The 18,044-nt window shown below is 46.3% G+C and overlaps 1 protein-coding gene across 6 annotated transcripts in view; it reads right to left on the bottom strand.

Moving 5' to 3' along the window:
- NDRG4 (NDRG family member 4) overlaps positions 1–18,044 on the bottom strand; it is an 865,926-nt gene that overhangs the window by 91,174 nt on the left and 756,708 nt on the right. For all 6 annotated transcript variants that reach the window (XM_069654558.1, XM_069654565.1, XM_069654543.1 and 3 more), the window contains 3 exons: positions 15,001–15,057; positions 4,253–4,304; positions 2,539–2,586 (listed from right to left, as the gene is read on the bottom strand). In XM_069654558.1, coding sequence (XP_069510659.1) covers positions 2,539–2,586; positions 4,253–4,304; positions 15,001–15,057 — 157 coding nt within the window. The remainder of the gene's footprint in view (positions 1–2,538; positions 2,587–4,252; positions 4,305–15,000; positions 15,058–18,044) is intronic.

The raw sequence follows: 18,044 nt of genomic DNA, 5'->3' as shown, positions 1-18,044 counted from the left end.
TCTGCCCAAATTTAGGATTGGCCGGAGCGTTAATGCAGCGGTAATAGTGTTACTGCCGCATGTATGCCGCTCCACCCAACCCGATGAGGCCCATGGGTGTAATTCTGCCTTCACTAATCTTTTGGGAGATCTAAGAAGTCTTAAAGTATTTTTTTATCATGCTCTATACTTTTAGGATCGGTTTAGGCTATTGTCTTGCACCTTGTCTATTCTCAAACGTGCAGTGGTGAGGTGAGCATGGGCCAAATCCATTACAGATCCGTGCAAGAGCTTTGAAACAAATAACGGCCATTGTGGTTATAAGCCATTGTTGGATCTGGTTCTACTCTATGAAGGAGTCCTCTGAAGAAGACATGTTTTCTTTGCATGCCTTCCCCTTATGCTGGTCAATGGTGTGTTTTAAGAGGGTTTTCCGTATGTACTGTAGGAAAGTCTGGGTATATAGGAAAGGCTGGCCCTTGAGAGATATCCGTGAAACCCATTTAGATTCAATTAACCATATTGGATATTGGTAACGTCTGGTAAGTACTGGCAGGTAACAATGTCCATCCAGCCAAAGCAATGGGTGGTTCTTTCTATTGTACCCAGGGTATCTACCTCTTCCAAGTTGGGCTATCAGTATCGTTTCCCTTCCTTATTTCAAAGGCGAGGTTCACAAAACTGAATAGCAGGATACCAAGGTTGCCTCTGTAGTCTTCGTCAATACACCCACTCCAACATCACTGTGTGCATTCATCCCATAGCAGCCATTTGGAATCACTATTTGTAAGTTTCTGCAGATCCAGCATCAGCCTTGTTCTGGGATGGCATAGTCAAATGCACCATATAAGTTCAGACCTGTTGCTTCTTTGTGAGCCTTGGTTATTAGTAGAAGCTTGTGTTGTGAGCTTTGTAAATTGCCCCGCTATATCTCTTGTCTGTGCCGTAGTTGTAGTTGTCTCCATTTCCCTCAGTGGGTCCGATGCCAGTGTCATTTCCTGTTTAATCCCACTTTTGAAATGGTATGTGGTGATCTTGTAAAATCGAAATTATCAGACGATGGCAAAACAAACGAGATGATGGCTGGAAGGTTTAGAATGAATCTTAACCTCTGACAGTTCGGGCTGAACTACCCCTCTTGGTGTGGGACCAAGCCTGATTTGCATATGGTCTTTTCCCTTTCTGTAATGGTTTGGAGGAGAAGAACGATGGTCTGGAGGGTTGCCCAGAACGATGCCAGAGGTTAAGATTAATTGTAAACCTTCCTGCCATCACCTCATTTGTTTGCTATAGTCACCCTGAGTGGAATAGGTATGCCAAGACATGGGTCCGTGCCTGCTGGGCCTAGAGACCCTGGCAACTCCTCACTGATGACACCCAATTAGGCCGACACATGTCTGGGGATGCTTGTGGTCTCATGCAGAAGGGATGTGACCAAGCAGTTCGGGCACAGCTGCCCCTTTTGGTGTGGGGCCAGGCCTGATTTGGATATGGTCTTTCTTCTTTCTGTAATGGCATGGCAGGCGAAGAACGGTGGTTTGGAGGGTTCCCCAGGACGATGCCAGAGTTGCGGATTAATTCTAAACCTTCCTACCATCAAATCTTTTGTTTGCTAAGCATCAGACAATCAACACTGTTCAAAATATTTGATCCAGATTGACAGGTGCCCTGTAACTCTAAGCATTGCCGTGTAGGTTGCCACAGTGGCTCTTCTGCTCCTGTTTCTAAGAAACTTCCTTTCAAGCACCAACATTTAACATTTCCTTTTAAACTCACTTGCGCAATGCCCTTTAGGAAAGTGAGTGGATTGGACTGCATGGAGGGACGTAATGGTCACTTCTGCTCTGGTAAATGGGCACTATTCCTGCCACAAGATATCAGCAGCTGGGCATACGTTGGAAACACCAGTCAATGGCGTAAGTGTATTAACATATGATGACAATATGTGGAAAAAGATGTGAGTACGTAGGAGGAAAATTGCGGGAGTACCTGATTATATAATGCCAACAGCTGACAAATAGTGGGGGTACCGGGAATATGATGGCAGTATCTGAAAAATGATGGCATTCCCTAAAAAAAGCTGTCAATTACTGGAAAATGGTGTGAGAGATTGAGCAGTGATGCAGGTGCCCACTAATATTACAGAGATGTTATAGAGAGAATATTATCTTACCTGAACATATTATGGCAATACGTAGAAAGGATGGTTGGACCTGGGCACATGATTTTAATATGCGCTGTGTGCAAATGGAACTCAAATAAATGTTTTGCACAGTAAATAAGCAGTCGGTAATCTTTTTGAATGTTTGCATGGCAGGCTGTTATACAAAGCACTGATCTGTCAACATGTCTCATTCCCCTTCTGTACACCACTGTGCCTGCTCCCTCCGTCACTTATTACTATGTATAAGCGGCATGCAGGCCCACACTGACCAGCCACAGTAGCTGCACATGTGTCTGGTGGCTCCCACATTTGTGTTGCAGATGCGGCTGCTTCACTTAAGAGATCAAAGCCCATGACACATGTAAGAAGCAAAGTACACAGTGAGGATACACTACCTTCAGGAAAGTTGTGTTCGTGGGGTCCAGTTTGGAGTTACATTCGACCTATAAATCCACATAAAGAGACAAGTGTGAAACAATATAGGATAACAGCAAAACCCTAACAATGTAGGCCTTGGAAAAGAGTGAGGATCTCTATAACCACCAATCAGAGAACACTACAATGGCACTCTCCCTCATATGCCAGATGAAATAAGACATTAGCTAACCTTCCAACGATGGCAACTAATCAGCATGGTGCCTCAACACGACACTGTATACAAGGAGGGCAGGCACTTTTAAGTGGATACAAGGCAACAAATAGCATTCTACAAAGCCCCAGAGAAAACATATACATAACTTAACAAGAATGAAACCCCTCAGCTGTAGGAGGCAGGATATTTTGTGGTTGTATCCTGAATGACAGTAAGCAGGCACACACCTATTTTGAAGGCGTGTTAAGGTAATCTTTTTTCTCTTTCCCGAGGCAGCTGCCCACTAGGATAGAATATTCTCCACAGCCACACAGGGGATGTAAGATTGCCAGTAATCACTGATAGTTGGTTTATTCACAGATCCCGAGTGAGGTGATTGGCTCAGCTACTGCTCACAAATAAGCTAAGGCTGATGGAAACAAAGGCCTGCCAGGTGCATGGGGGAGGCAATACGGCAAAGATGTGCAATCTAAAAGATAACAGTGTTCACTGCAAACAAGGTGAAGGCCCTGCAGTAAGTGTTGTGGGTGGAGGAGGTATACAACCTGCACTTTGCATACGGGTAAAATCATTTTGTTCTTTTATTCACATCTCTCTTTGAGAACTTTTTAAAGAATCATACATTCATAAACCATTAATATAGAACTATCAGACTACAGTGGCACTCAAATGTTATAAATTCACTCCAGAAAGATTCCACTTATCTCCTTCTTTGGTTAGATCAGAGTTAAAAAAAAAAAAGGGACCTGCCTCTGTAATGACAAAGCAGATTTCTCAGGGCATTCTTGTAGCCTTCCATTTTCTTCCCAACCTTAAATTCTTGCACCTTTCCCTTTAGTCTTCTGGCACTCAATGGCATGGTTTATCGCACATAGATCCAAAATCTCTATTTTCAATCGCACAAGTCTACCAAAGTCTCTTATTGAAAACCCATCGGAAAATTAACAAAATACTCCAGAAAAAATTTGAATTTAAATTAGAAGGTAACTTATTACGACATTCTTTAACTATTCTATTATGACTTATGACTGAACCCTTCCCTCCTGTGTGTCATAGTGGATGTCATGTTTTGGTCCTTTTGTCGAGGCAAGCTTTCTACAGGACAAACATATCATTGATTGTAACTGGTAGACCATATAACTGCTAGCGCATTATTTTCTCTGCAGCTTGGACTTTATTTGCAAGTACTTTCTGTGCCCTATTATTCTTATTCAGCATCTTTATACGTCTCTGTATGTGTGCTCTTTCTTATGTTAGAACTCACCATATCTCCCAGCTGATTCCCCCTTCTGTGACATATGTATCCTACTGGTCTGCATGCAAATTCTGAGTGAGGTAGCAATAGGGATGAGGCAGTATAGAGACCAGAAGCTTCAACTATTAAGTGATTATCATTTGCAATGTGAGACTTCAAATATGCACTATCAGGGAGCAAAGTCAAAGGTTGCGCTGACACATTTTCTTTCTCTAGCCCTACCTGATTAACAAAGTGAGAATCTCGGTACTGTATCACTCACCACTCCATCTTCAGCTGGTGCATTGTCTCCCACAACGAGCATCACTGGAGGGCTGCAAGACAATAAATCATGTGAGTTACTAATGTTAATTCCCATCTCACTGGAGGGTCGCAAGACAAGGAGCTCTGTAAGTAAGATCTCTGATTTTAAACAACTCAGGCGAGCTGCAAGACACTGTCACGACTTTTCCTTTTCTCACTTCAGGGAGAAAATGTCCATTAGATGAATCCACATAACCCGAGGTGACAGCTGGTGTTGACTTGCTCCATATCACCTAAGGATCAACTAAGGAAGCAGCACTGTATTGATTTCAGATTCCAGAATCTTAATGCTGACTAAGGCGATAACAAAAAAGTTTCGAGATGCTTCAGTGCATTCAACAAAATGTATGATGCTATTACTTTATGTCTCTTGGAGAATCACTACATTACTTCTGATCACCTCTTTGCCAGTGCAGGTAGGGCAAAACACCTTATTCAAACTAGCCCAACAAAGTCATGAGATGATGTTCACTCTCTGGTCCAATGGGCGCGTGTAGCTGCCAGCTCCCACTATGTGATTTGGGGACCACAAGTGTAATGAGGAGGATCTTCAGGTCCATCCCACAACACTGAGGGCATGAGGAAGAGGACAGCCACATTTTGTGCACTGCTCTTGCTGTACCTTTAAATCAAAATCTATCTGGAGAGGACAGAGCAGCAGGTCCGGCTAACATGGACCCACATCTTTCACACAGAATGCCCATGAGTAGTAAAGTTCCTAATTACCCAGCTACATGGAGCGAGTCCTCCACCGGATAGACAACAAGTCAAGAGGATGTAGACAAGACACTGCTAAAGTAGGCTCTGTGCAAGGACTTCTGTGCATATACTCCAGGGTTCACCCATGTGACTCATGATTCTTAGATGGTGGACTGACCTTTTAGATACTAGAAAATTATCATGCACAGATTATGCGATTTTTATATCTGATTTAACAATCACCACAGGATTTACATGTATAATAAAATCCAGGAATATTCCTTCATGTGCAGATCATATATGTGAGTCGAGTCCTAGTTGTGTACCTCCCCTTCCTAATGTGATTAGGATAAAACATTGGGAAAATATAGAGTAAATAGTTTAGTTGTGTTCTTGATAAAGCTCTTGGGCATGAAACAAGTGTTGGATGTTTTAGTGTTTCAAACTTTATGTTGTGTATGGAACAAGTTACTTGCCTGAAAAAATAAGTTTGTTTCACTTAAGAACTGTCTTTCTGCTAATAACCAATCACTGGTCTCTGGGTCATACTGCCCGAGCCAATGACTGCCCTCTACCTAAGCCCCTCCTCTGGCAGCCATCTTCAGATTTGGTAGCACGTAAAGTGGCAGTAGGACCAAGAGAAGAGCCGCAGAGGGATAGGCGTGAGGGTTTGCATGTGAATCCATGCCAGACCCATGCTGGAGAACAACAGTTACAGGTAAGTAACTTGTTCCTTCTTCAGCATACATAGCAGTACACACATGCACAACCACAGGAGGTGGCAAGGCTCAACATTAAGCATCTCAACATTAAGCATCTCTTTCCTCCTCACCAGGCTCACCTTCAAGCGAACAGAATGCCCAGCACTGCCTGGCCGACTCTGGACTCCTCCCTGGAATCCCGGTCGATGCAGTAGAATCTCGTGAAGGTGTGCGTCGACCTCCACGTAGCAGCCCTTCAGATGTCCAGCAGGGGCACACCAGACAGGAACGCCATAGTTGCTGCGATAGCACTGGTTGAATGGGCTCTCGCATGGCCAGGCAACGGTCGTTTTGCCAACCGGTGACAATGGGTGATGCAGCCGGAGAGCCACCTGGAAATGGAAGCCTTGGAGAGGGCCTTCCCTTGGTTCACAGGGCCAAAGTTCACAAACAGTTGTGACGTCTTCCGAAAACTCTTTGTGCAGTCCATGTAGAACTTCAGCGCTCTAGCCACATCCAGCGAGTGTAAAGTCCTCGCAGCCGGCGACAAAGGCGTCAGGAAGAATACTGGTAACACCAAGGGCTCGTTTAGATGAAAGTCAGACGGCACCTTGGGCATGAAGGAGGGGTGCGTCCGCAGCACCACCCTCGTGTCGTGAAAAGTAAAGTACATAGGTTACAAGAGAGGGCCTGGATCTCTCCCACTCATCGTGCGGAGGTGATGGCCAGAAGAAACAGCGTTTTCCCCGACAAGATTTTCAGTGGCGCCGAATGCATAGGCTCGAACGGTGGACCCATGAGCCTAGTTAGCACCACATTGAGCTTCCACATCCGGCCGGAGCCTTCACTGGCAGGAACAAACGGAAATGTCCTTTGATGAACTCCTTGACCAGGCAGTGTGACCACAGCGACGACCGTCCCAGAGTTATGGTGTAGCGGGAGATAGCCGCCAGATGAAAGTTGATGGAAGCATGCACCAGCCCTGCTTTGGCCAGCGAAAGCAAATACGGAAGCACCTGCGGAGCCGTGATCCGTAGAGGGTCGATCTTCTGTGCACGGCACCAGACGGCAAACCTCTTACACTTATGCCTGTAGCATTTTAGTGTATACATAGCCCTGGCCTTGGCAAGCACCTCCTTGCAGTCCACTGGGATATTGTATCCTCCAAACTCTAGCGCTGCAGGAGCCAGGCCTGCAAGTTCAGCGACCCTGGGTCGTGGTGCAGGATCGCGCCTCCTTCTCTGGCGATAAGATCTGAGGCCACCGGAAGCTTGACTGGAGGGGACGCTGACAAGTCCAGAAGGTCCGGGTACCATATCTGTCTCAGCCACGCCGGTGCGACGAGGATCATCCTGCACCGGGACCGTCTGAGTTGATCGACTAGTCGCAGAAGCAACGGCAATGGAGGGAACGCATACAGGAACAGGCTGTCCCAGGGGAATGAGAATGCATCCCCCGTGCTCCCCAGCTGGGGAAACCTGCTGGCGAACCTCTGGCACTTGGTGTTCATCGCCGTCACAAACAGATGGATGTGGGGGATTGTCCACTGTCGGAACAGAAGATCCACTTGGTCCTGCCGAAGCTCCCACTAGTGGCAAGTGCTCAGCTCCCTGCTGAGAGAGTCGGTGATGGTGTTCTTCACTCTTGCCAGATGAAACGGGATGAGAAGCATCCCCTGTGCAACAGCCCAGTGCCATAGGACCTGTGCCTATCTGGAGAGCGCTGGGTATCTGGTGTGCCCCTGCTTCCAGATGTAGAACATCGTGGTGGTGTTGTCCGTGAAGACCTGTTTCACCTTGCCCTTGAGGGACGGAAAGACTTGAGGGCCCAAAACACTGCCCGTAGCTCTAGTATGTTGATATGCAGCGACTTCTCCTCTGGCAGCCATGGGCCTCTTCTGTGGAGACGTCCGGTGTGGGTGCCCCATCCCGACAGATGCGCACAGACTTCCCACCACTGTATCACTCGACGGAAATTCTCGTCGAGAGTAATCTTGTCCTCGAAGCTTCCCGATACCTGAATCCAACGGGCGTGAGGATCTCTTACAGCGTGCACATACGTAGCCTGCACAGCTGAATGAGGTATATGCATGAGGACATCATGCCGAGGAGGGACTTGATGGACCTCACCCTTGAGATCTTCAGGGTCAATAGCCGTTGCACCTTGCCTAGGATGGCCGCTATCCTCTCCTCCGACAGAGACGCTAGGCACGACAACGTGTTGAGCCGCGACCCCAGAAACAGCGCATCTTGCGATGGCACCAAGCAGGACTTTGCATGGTTCACTGAGAACCCCAGCTCCGTGAGCAGCTGGGCGGTATTCGCCGTGTGTTCGACAGCGATGTCCCTCGATTCCGCTCGGATGTGCCAGTCGTCCAGGTAGGGGTATACATCGATCCCTCGTAGATGCAGCCGCACCGCCACCGGAGCCAGGCACTTGGTGAAAACCCTTGGCACCGACTTCAATCCAAAGGGAAGGGCCGTGAACTGGTAATGCTGCCCTTGAACCACGAAGCGCAGAAACTTGCGGTGTCCCTTGTGAATGGGGATGTGAAAATAGGCACCCTCCAAGTCCAGTGACGATAGAAAATCCCCTTCTTCCAGCTGTCCTAGCACGTGCTGAAGGGTGACCATCCGAAACTTCTGGGATTTGGTGTACTTGTTCAGACAGCGGAGGTCTAGGATAGGCCTCCAACCGCCTGTCTTCTTCTTGACGAGGAAGTACCGAGAGTAAACTCCAGAGCCTCTTTGGAACAAGCTCTATCGTGCCCTTCTTCAGCAGAAGCTGAGGGACATGGTTTTCCTGCCTGGCCACGGTTTGTATGCAAGGACACTTTTATTGGAATTCCAGGGTGTGTCCGTGGGCCAGAGTGTCCAGCACCCAAAGGTTGGTGGAGATGGACTTCCACACGCTGACGAAGTTCGCCAGCCGGCCTCCCACCAGGATGTGCGGGTGGGGGCCCGACGTCACAGCCGGTTTGGTCTTGCTTCGCCATGGAGGCACCCCCTTTGGGGACCTTGGCAACGACGGCAACCTCCTCCAGACTTGCTGCGTCCCCTGTAGGCCTCCTGGGTCAAAGAGTGGGACGGTTGACGGTAGGACGAGGAGCTTCTGCCGAAGCCCTTGAAGGAACCTAGGATTTACCTCCGGAAGTCTGAAAGGACGGCCGTCACTGTTGAAGCATGCCCAAGGCACGAGCTGTCTCAGTATCCGCCTTAATGGCCTGAAGGGACTCGTCCACGGTCTTTCCGAACAAATTATCCCTGTCAAAAGGCATGTCCAAGACCCTCGACTGCACCTCCTGGCGAAGGCTGGTAGCCTTTAACCATCCTCGCCAACAAAGGCAAACACTATTGCCCATTTGGCAGAACCCTGTGTTGGCAATGTCTGTGGCCACTGTAATGGCATGGTCCGATGCCACCTTGCCTTCCTGCAGGCTCTCCAAAGCTTCTGCTCTCTTATCATCGGGAAGGAAGTCCAGGAGGGGAGCAATCTTAAACAAGAGCTCCCTGTCGTAGCGTGCCACGATGGCGAGGGCGTTGGCCGCCTTGATGGTCGTCGCTGCTGACGTGATGACCAGTCGTCCCATGGCATCTAGCTACAGGAAACCCTCTTTCTTCTTTTCCTCTGGAGTCTGTTGAAAGAGGTACAAGGCCCTCGAGATCATGGCATGGAACAAGCCTATCTCGTCAGGTGTTGAGGCTCTGGACGGTGGAGAAGGGAGGTCCCCTAACCCGCCATTGTCATCCATGCCCATCGTCGCTGTGTCCGGATCCATATCCTCCCTCGGTGGAGGGGAGAAGGGTGACAAGGCGGTGGAGGGTGAACCCTCCTCTTCTTGGCAGGGGGGCGCCTGATGGTCCCAGTATCCTCCGGTGCCGTGGGGTTTTCCATCGGCGAAAGAGGCATCCTCATCCGAATTTCCGAGCACAAGGTGTGAAGTGCTTGGAGGATGTCCACCGAGATGTCCGCTGAGGGTTGAGGTGGTTGCTGAGGTGGTGGGGTGGAAGCGATGGTGGCAGCAGTGTAGGGTCCTCCAAGTCCTCAACTAGGGTCCTCCAAGTCCTCAACGCCCTGCTCCTCCTTGTCGGGCTCGTCGCCACTCTCAACGTCTCCCTTGTCGGGGTCCTGCCCGTAGGCCTTGGCCTCGACAAATTTCTTCTCCAAAATGGTCTGGAGAGTAGAAAGCTCCTCCTCAGAGGAGATGTCCATGTCCTGCAGGTGTATCGTCCCCCCCCCCTTTCGACCAGGGGAGACAGTTTCAGGGAGATGATGGGCATGACCTTCTCCGGTGTCTTCTCTATGGGCTGAAATGACAATTCTCTCCTGGCAGGCAGGGAAACTCTCACCTTGGGGACCATACACTGCGAACCCGCGGCCTTCGATAGGGACGCCACCACATCTTCAATGGAAGGCTTTGCCGGGTGAATCTGGGTCTGCACAACCTTGGTCGAGCTAGGGCCTTCACCTTGGGGGGAGGGTCAGCGCCCCACTCCCCCTTGGCCTTCTCTGACTGGCCCGTCCGGGGCTTTTCTCGAAGCTTACCCGGGTGGTCCGACTTCCTCTTCTTCGCCGAACCGGAGCATTGGCTCGTGGTTGAAGGTGCTGGAGACACTAAGCTCGCCCTGGCCGCCGGGGAGCCCGTTGTAACGGCGCTACCGGTGCCCGTGGACTCGCGGTGCTTAGCCTTATGTTGGGCCCCTGTTGCCGGAGCACCCTCAAAAGTCGTGGAAGACTGCTCGGTTTTCTTCTTGTGACTGGGGGAGGCATGCTGCCGGGACTCACCCATAGCAGGGGCCTAGGCCTGGAGCCAATCGGTGAGATGTCTGTGCCGATCCTTAACGGTGCGGGGGACCATCTCTTTGCAAAATGCACAGTCTTCCTCTATGTGCGTTTGGTCCGAATGTAGGCAATAGGCAATGTAGGCAATAGAGGCACAGGGAGTGCCCATTGTCCAAGTGGAGGTTCAGTAGGCCATATCCTGAACAGAGGTGTTGAGTCTTCCTTCTCCTCAGCCATGTCCACGCGGAGTAGGCCTTGAAGAATCTTCTGGAATCCTAACTCAACGAAATTCAACCCTTGAGGGGCGCTGACAAATACGAAAACGTGTCCCCATTAATCGGATGATGGGTCGATGGAGCTTGAGGCTCGATTGACTGAAAAATAGAGTAAAACTATGGAAGAAAAGCGCAAAACACAGTAAACAGCCCGAGAGCTAATCACGAGGACTCCAACCACCCGAACGTGCAGTAAAAAAAAGAAGATGGCTGCCAGAGGACGGTCTTAGATAGAGGTCAGTCATTGACTGGGGGCAGTATGACCCAGAGACCGGTCATTGGTTGTTAGGAGAAAGACAGTTCAGAAGTGAAATTGATTTTTTCTTTACCGAGGATTCTCAGCCTGACGACGGGGAATATTCATGAGCATGTGAATCCATGCCAGAACCCATGCTGGAGAATTTCTTTGTATACTTATCTGACTAAACTAACCTCTTCTTTTGGATACAAACCAATAATAAATGCATTTATCCTAAAGATACTTTGTTTGGTGGTTTAAAACTTGTTGATATGTAAAAACAGAGTCATTGTGCTACATTAGTGACGTCTATCTATAAACATAATGTGACTTCACAGGAGGTTTGGCAGGACAGTTCCTCCTACTATGTCACCTGAGATAGTAGCCAGAATGCTTAAGTAACCTATTTACACCATAGTTAGAAATACATTGTAAAGGAACAGTGCAAACATTTGGATTCCAAATCTCTACCTGTCTGGTAACAGGCTTTCATATACATTTAGGGCTATTCATAACAAAGCCCTTGGTTGTTTCCTTTATGTAATCATAGACAGCAAAATGATAAATTCCATGCCATCTCCAACACCTCAGAGTAAACAAGCGAGGAAGCAAGGGTGGACCCTATGGGCCAGAGGGAGAATCACTATGGGTCTTGGGATGCTTGGCAAGCTTTTATCACCATGACTCATCATAAACCCAGGAGAGAACCTAGGAAGAGACTTTATTGTCCTTTTTACTAGAGGACCACCCAATCAGAGACTCCACCAACTCCCATCACAGGGGGTAATGAGGGAGACATATTCTTAAGTAGAGGTGAATGTTTTGTCCGCAAAGAGAATAGTGCAGAATCCCCACTGGATTCTGCTTCTGCCCAATCTGTGAAATCTGCTGCCACTGAAATTCCACGCGGTTTCGTGGTGTTTCGCGAATTGCGTGGTGTTTTTTTCCCATGGTAGTTTTATGTTGCGTGATGAGAAACTTTGCACAGGTCTTTTTTTCTCGATTCGGGCTAGTTTCGGACAGTGACATGGGAAACGTCACACATTTTTTCGATTCAAGATCGGTTTGCGTATTGACACGGGAAACATTGTGTGGGTCTTTTATCAATCTGTGCTAGGTTTGCGGCACAAGAAACTTTGTGCGGGTCTTTTTTCGATCCGTACTAGTTTCGTGCAGCAGCACGAGAAACTTTGGGGTGGGGGTCTTTTTTGATCTGTGGTATTTTCATACAGTGGCACGAGAAACTTCATTCTGCTTTTTACAATGCGTGCCAGGTTCACACAGCGGTACGAGAAACTTTGTTCCGCTATTTTCTATTTGTGCTAGGAACACCAGCAGCACAAGGAACTTTGCTTGGCTCGTTTCGGGTCACGACATGACATGAGGAACTTTTTGTGCCGCTCTTTTTGATACGCAGGAGTGGCAGAACAGCGGATTTCAGCTTAACAGATTGAAATCCTTCAGATTTCGCTTATGCAGTAGGCAGAACAGAATTTCACAATTTCACCCAGCCCTATTCCCAAGATTGAAAGTTTGTTATTCTTTGGCTATATTTATAAGAGTGTGCTGCTGTATCAATACTGTGTTGTTGTGGGACAATCAATAAAGACAAAGACCTAAATTCTAAACACATAACCTACTTGTCTGGTCATGGTTTTCCCCAGGTCTTCGTGACATAAGGTGTCAGAAGTGGGATTACCAATTAAGATTTGAATGTCAACCTGGGTGACCTCCATATTGGTCTCTGTGATACAAACTAACTCTTCTCCAGCTCATTCCGCCAGCCCTGCCTAGAGATAATGATCCTTTTACTACATCAGCAGGTACCCCACCATTCCTTAACCAGTCACAGGACTCCAGAGGTCTCTCCAAAAGAAGTTTGGGAGACAGGGAAGTCGGATTCTGAACTGGGCAATTCAAGGTGCATGCTACGAGAGACATTAGCATCCAACAGAAACAGCAAATGAAGAGAGATCCGTTAGTAATCAGCAAGACTACCTTAAGTCCATTCAGTCTGGCTTGGCAAACCCGGGAGGAAACAAATTGAAGGTGCAACCTCTAGCAGACCCCTCCAGCACTGCTGGTAGCGGAGAAACTGCAACCTCAAAAACTACACTGCAAAAGCTAGTAAGCAGACAGTTAATCATCCTCAGGCAATTGCAGACTCCACAACCTGCCCCACCAATGGTCCTACTTCAGAAGTATACAACTGGGGAGTACCCTGAAGCTTTTTGCAGAGATTTTGAGCGAATTACTGACTCAAAGACACCATACTGGAGCATATGGGGTACAATCCCTAATTTCACTGGCTGAAACTAAAAGAGGTAAAACTATTATCTTTGGCAACCCCACACCGGATTATGTATAGGATTCAGGCTAAACAGGGAAAATAGTTGGGACAGAATGCATTTTGCCTAGGTAAAGAAACTTCTTTCTAGAACAATTTATTAATTTGCTGATCCCATGCCTACACGCACCATTTAGGCAACTACACACCCCAGCTGTGGAACAAGCTGTGCAAACAGTCAACGGGGTTCCAAAGGGGCCAGTAATGGTGACCAGCTGGCCAAGAAGGGCTGTATAGGAAATCCGAAAATCCATTTCCGAACCACTTCGACGAGCAGTAGATACGACTCCAATGAAGGGCATGGTCGAATGTTTTAAGACACAGCAAGAAGTGCTGACAACTGTAAGACTTATATACACCAGAGCACATCTTGCAACGGGAATATTAGACTCCTTCTAAACTCTTACATTTTAAGATTTTGTGTGTACTTACTAATCATAATATCATACTGATAATGTATATCACAGTGTATGGTCTGCTGTGAGCGCAGAATGTTTCCCTACATCAGACCAAGAGGCTTCTGAATAACTAGGCCGGATGTCAGCCTCTTATATCCATCGAGGTGGGACCCAACACTGTTTTAAGCTAATGCGCTATAGAGATATTTTGTTAAAAACTTTCAGAGCATTCAGTGCTTTTGGAAAGAAGATAGGGGACTTACTTCACTGTATACCAAATTAGGGTACATTTTACTTGATGTTTGTATGGTTATTAGAATGTATTCAGACTCAATTCAAAATATATGCAGTTTAATGCTGCTGAAGGATGAATCTTTTCTATATATCCTAGTTATGGTAATAATTACCCTGCTTCTATTTTCCTGGTTCAGCTGGCCCTCTCCTCACAGCCTGCCTGGTCTAGGTTAATTAATTTCGGTAGAATGGGAGTAAGGCGGTTAACTAGGACCTTGCCATATAGCCTAGCATCATAGTTTAAGATAGTAATGGCATGAAAATAGCAGCACAGTAAGGGGTCCATAGGTGGTTTCAGTATTAGAAAACCCCTAAAAGGTGAGACTAGATGAGGAACCAAAACTCCAGTGAATTTCTGAAAACACAGGGCAGAAAAGGCATCTGGTCGTACTGCCTACTTTCAGGGTAAAGCCTTCAGAACAGCAGACATTTCTCCTGCTGTAATCGTGCTGCCCAAGATTTGATGATAATTATCTAAAAGAGCAGGCAAGATGACCAGGGAATCTTTATGTTTTGATCCTAAATGGAAGAGCTTTGAAAAGGGCAGAGTAATATTGTTTTCCCGGTATGAACTCCAAGAGCTGCTGAGGAATCTTTCCATCTTGGGTGCCTCGCATAAAAGTTCTTTTTTATTAGAAAATATAACAGTGGGACAATTGTTTCTGCAAGGATAATTCAATTCAAATAAAGCATTTTTTTGTAAATTGGACACTATGCGTTGGTGTAGAGATATTACTTGCTGGAAAATGTTTAGCACGGTTTAAAGCTTTCCTTCCCATAAGATTTTTATTTCATTGCAGGAATATAATCATATTTTTAGGAGGATAGTTCAGTTCCACAAAGTTGTATTTGGCATAGGTCTAAAACCAACATTTGCATATAAACAATGTACAGTTACAGGAGGATAGTGTTAAACTGATCGAACAAATTTGGGGTGAGATGCTGAATATGTAGTCGACCGAAAGGGAATTACCGTAGTGTTTTAGCATTGGGCACAGTTCCTGGCCGGTTCATTTCGAGATCTCGGCGACTGCACAAGAGAAACACAGAAAGAGAGAAAAATAGATGTTATTTTGCTAGAGTAGTTTGCAATATTTAGTTATTCATTACATGCTTGACTCTAATTCTCTAATCCTTGACTATGGAACACATTGCCCATTAAGGTCGATGCCAATGGTACCATGCTGGGAATCTGGAAACTTGCCGAGAATCCTAAAAAAAAAGATCAAAGACAGATGGACGGAAAGGTTTGAATCAGTCATAACAACAAAATATTCCATAATTATTTAGATGATTGGCACCCACAGAAGATAAGGAAAGATCTCTCTTGACCCAGACCTGAAATAGACAGACTAGCCTGGATTGCTTGGTTATGTCCGCTCTGCACAGGACTTTATGCAATCCAAGGCATGTTTTGGATAAGTATTAGTCTTGCTTTTATAATTGTGAACATGTGTGTCCCACATATCTTTATCTCCTCACCTGTATATCAATGCTATCAAGGAGTATGACAACTGGGATTACTTATTCTTTCACGGGTGGGAACAGCCAATGAGGCATATAAGGTGACAAAGCATAGTCTTGGTAATATTTTGCTAAGTTGGATTTGCGGTTTAGGTAGATGTGCTTAAGAAGGATTATATTGTTCCAGGTGGTTTAGGGAACAGCAGTGATGCATACAGGTTGGCATCAGCTGCAGATTGGCTTCTTGATGCGGTTTCTTAATACCTGGTCGCTCTTTAATGCACAATGCGTGCTTCCAGTAATTTGATTCATATAGCACAAAGAATAGAGGCTACACAGCAACATGGCACCGAACCAAATGCGTGTAATCTAATAACAATGGATAGGGTAACAACCCCCGATCCTTTTTGCAATTGCCAGAATTGTTCAATTGAGTGCTGGAATATGCATTGAATATGTAGTGTCAATGACATCATATGGACTTAGTCTTATCATTACTGGTATTATGCAGCAGGTTCATGGTAAGCTTGCACCGTTCCAATATGGCGGTGATGTTAGGTATAACATGCGACTTCTGGCTTTGGTGGGTGTGATCTTTGCTTTAAGGGCTTTTTCCTGGCCAGGCTCAGTGGTTGTGACGTACAGGTGTGTATCAGCTCACTGGAGGTAAGAAATTAATGCTCTTCCTCGTATCAGCTGAATGTGTCTTTTTAATTAATGGCACATTTATTGTTAGGGAGTGTAAGGACTACCGTCTGTGCTTTTTCTTGTGTCTCGGCAGCTACTACAATGGTTCCTTTCCGCACTGTCGATGTTTAAGTGTCCATGCGATCAGGTACTCAAGACATTTTAAACACAACGGGCTGGTCAGTACGGTACGTGTGTGTTAGACATCAGTGTGTAACTCTTGCAGGATTTTCACTGAATTAGGTTTGTACACCCTGAGGGTGTTATTAAGCGAGTTCTATCCTGCAGGTAGGCTGGGATTGCTAATCAATGCCCAATATAGGTTTAACTTTGACAACACTGTATCACTATTGCAATCTACCATCCTTGAATTGGATTACTTAAGGTACACCAATTTTGCGCCGCACAAGGTGGCACTAGCTGTGCTTATTGGAGTTTGGCAGAAACGCAACAACTTGCATGGGACAGTTTCTCAGGGGGTGGGAGTGGCTACATGTGGCGCACCGGTTTCACATAAAACATTTAAGGTGAAGGCACCTTTGTGAGGATGAAGGTTGGCACTAAGCCAAACTGTTGCTCTATCAGGCAGCAGCCAGGTAACTCATTGAAATGTTGGTTTTCTCTCACGTCTTTAATGTCATATGTTGCTGTTTGTCTATATGTTTTGATTTTTCATATATATCGAGTTATGTTTGTGATGTTGCTATGCAATTCATTTGGGGTTTCTTCACACCAACATATGATTTGCACATATGCACATACACGTATAGTTTCTAATATCATTGTATATGTCCGGATAATATTGTTATGGTTCGGTTTCCCCATCTGTGAAATGGAGGGTGCACTTTTGATCAATGCTGTCACTGAATTATTGTTAATTCTGCAATACTCACGTGTGGTATTATTTTGTTTTATTCATTAGCACAGCCTATGAAAAAGACCAGGAGGTCGAAACAAGTGTCAGGCTTTTTACTTTGCTATCAAGACTAAAACCTTATCAGACACTAGCTTTGTGTCCCCATTGCGCAGTGTGGTTGTGTATTTCTATTGCTTGCCCACTTACTCACACCATCACCCGCTGCTTTGTTGGTTTTAGCATCATTAGTTTACCAGTAGTTTTGTTTTGGACATGCGCAAGTGGTTCTTCTCTGATAATTGCCTCAAATGCGTTAGTGTATGTTTTGGATATGTCAGCCATCTTTAGTGGAGATTGGGGCCTAGACACAATTTAGGGGCATAGCTCTGCTGTCTGGTATACAGAGCTCTGATAGTATATCTCAATCTTGGCCTGCAGCTTTCCTTGCCGTTCCAGCATTAAGTAATACACAGCTCTGACAATACACCTCATTCCTGACTTGCAGTGTCACACTGCTGTTTCAGTACTAAATAGCAGATATCTCTGCCAATACAACTCAATCTTAGCCAGCAGCAAACCCTGCTGTTTCTGTTTTAAGATGTTCACAGCTCTGCCAATAGCCGTAAATCTTGATCTGCAGCATACATTACTGTTCCAGTACTAAGTAACATGCAGCTGTGCCAATGCACTTCAATCCTGACCTACTGCATCACACTGCTGTTCCAGTTCTAAGTAATGCAACAGTTCTGCCAATAAATCTCAATTCTGACCCGCAGTATCACACTGATGTTCCAGTACTAAGAACCACACAGCTCTGCCAAAAAAACTTAAATCCTGGCCTGCAGCATCAACCTTCTGTTCTAGCACCAAGTAACACGCAGCTCTGCTAATGCACCCGTAGCCTAGCATGGAGCATTGCACGGTTTTCCAGTACTAAGGAACAGACATCTCTGCTAATAGAGTAGCCTGTAGCAAAGCTTGCTGTTCCAGTAGTAAGTAGGACACATCTT

The sequence above is a fragment of the Ambystoma mexicanum genome, chromosome 1p (genome assembly GCF_040938575.1).
Source record: "Ambystoma mexicanum isolate Mex_15411 chromosome 1p, UKY_AmexF1_1, whole genome shotgun sequence".
NCBI classification, from domain to species: Eukaryota; Metazoa; Chordata; class Amphibia; order Caudata; family Ambystomatidae; genus Ambystoma; species Ambystoma mexicanum.
The sequence above is the reverse complement of the archived record's forward strand: the minus strand, read 5'-3'. Positions and strand labels throughout refer to the sequence as shown.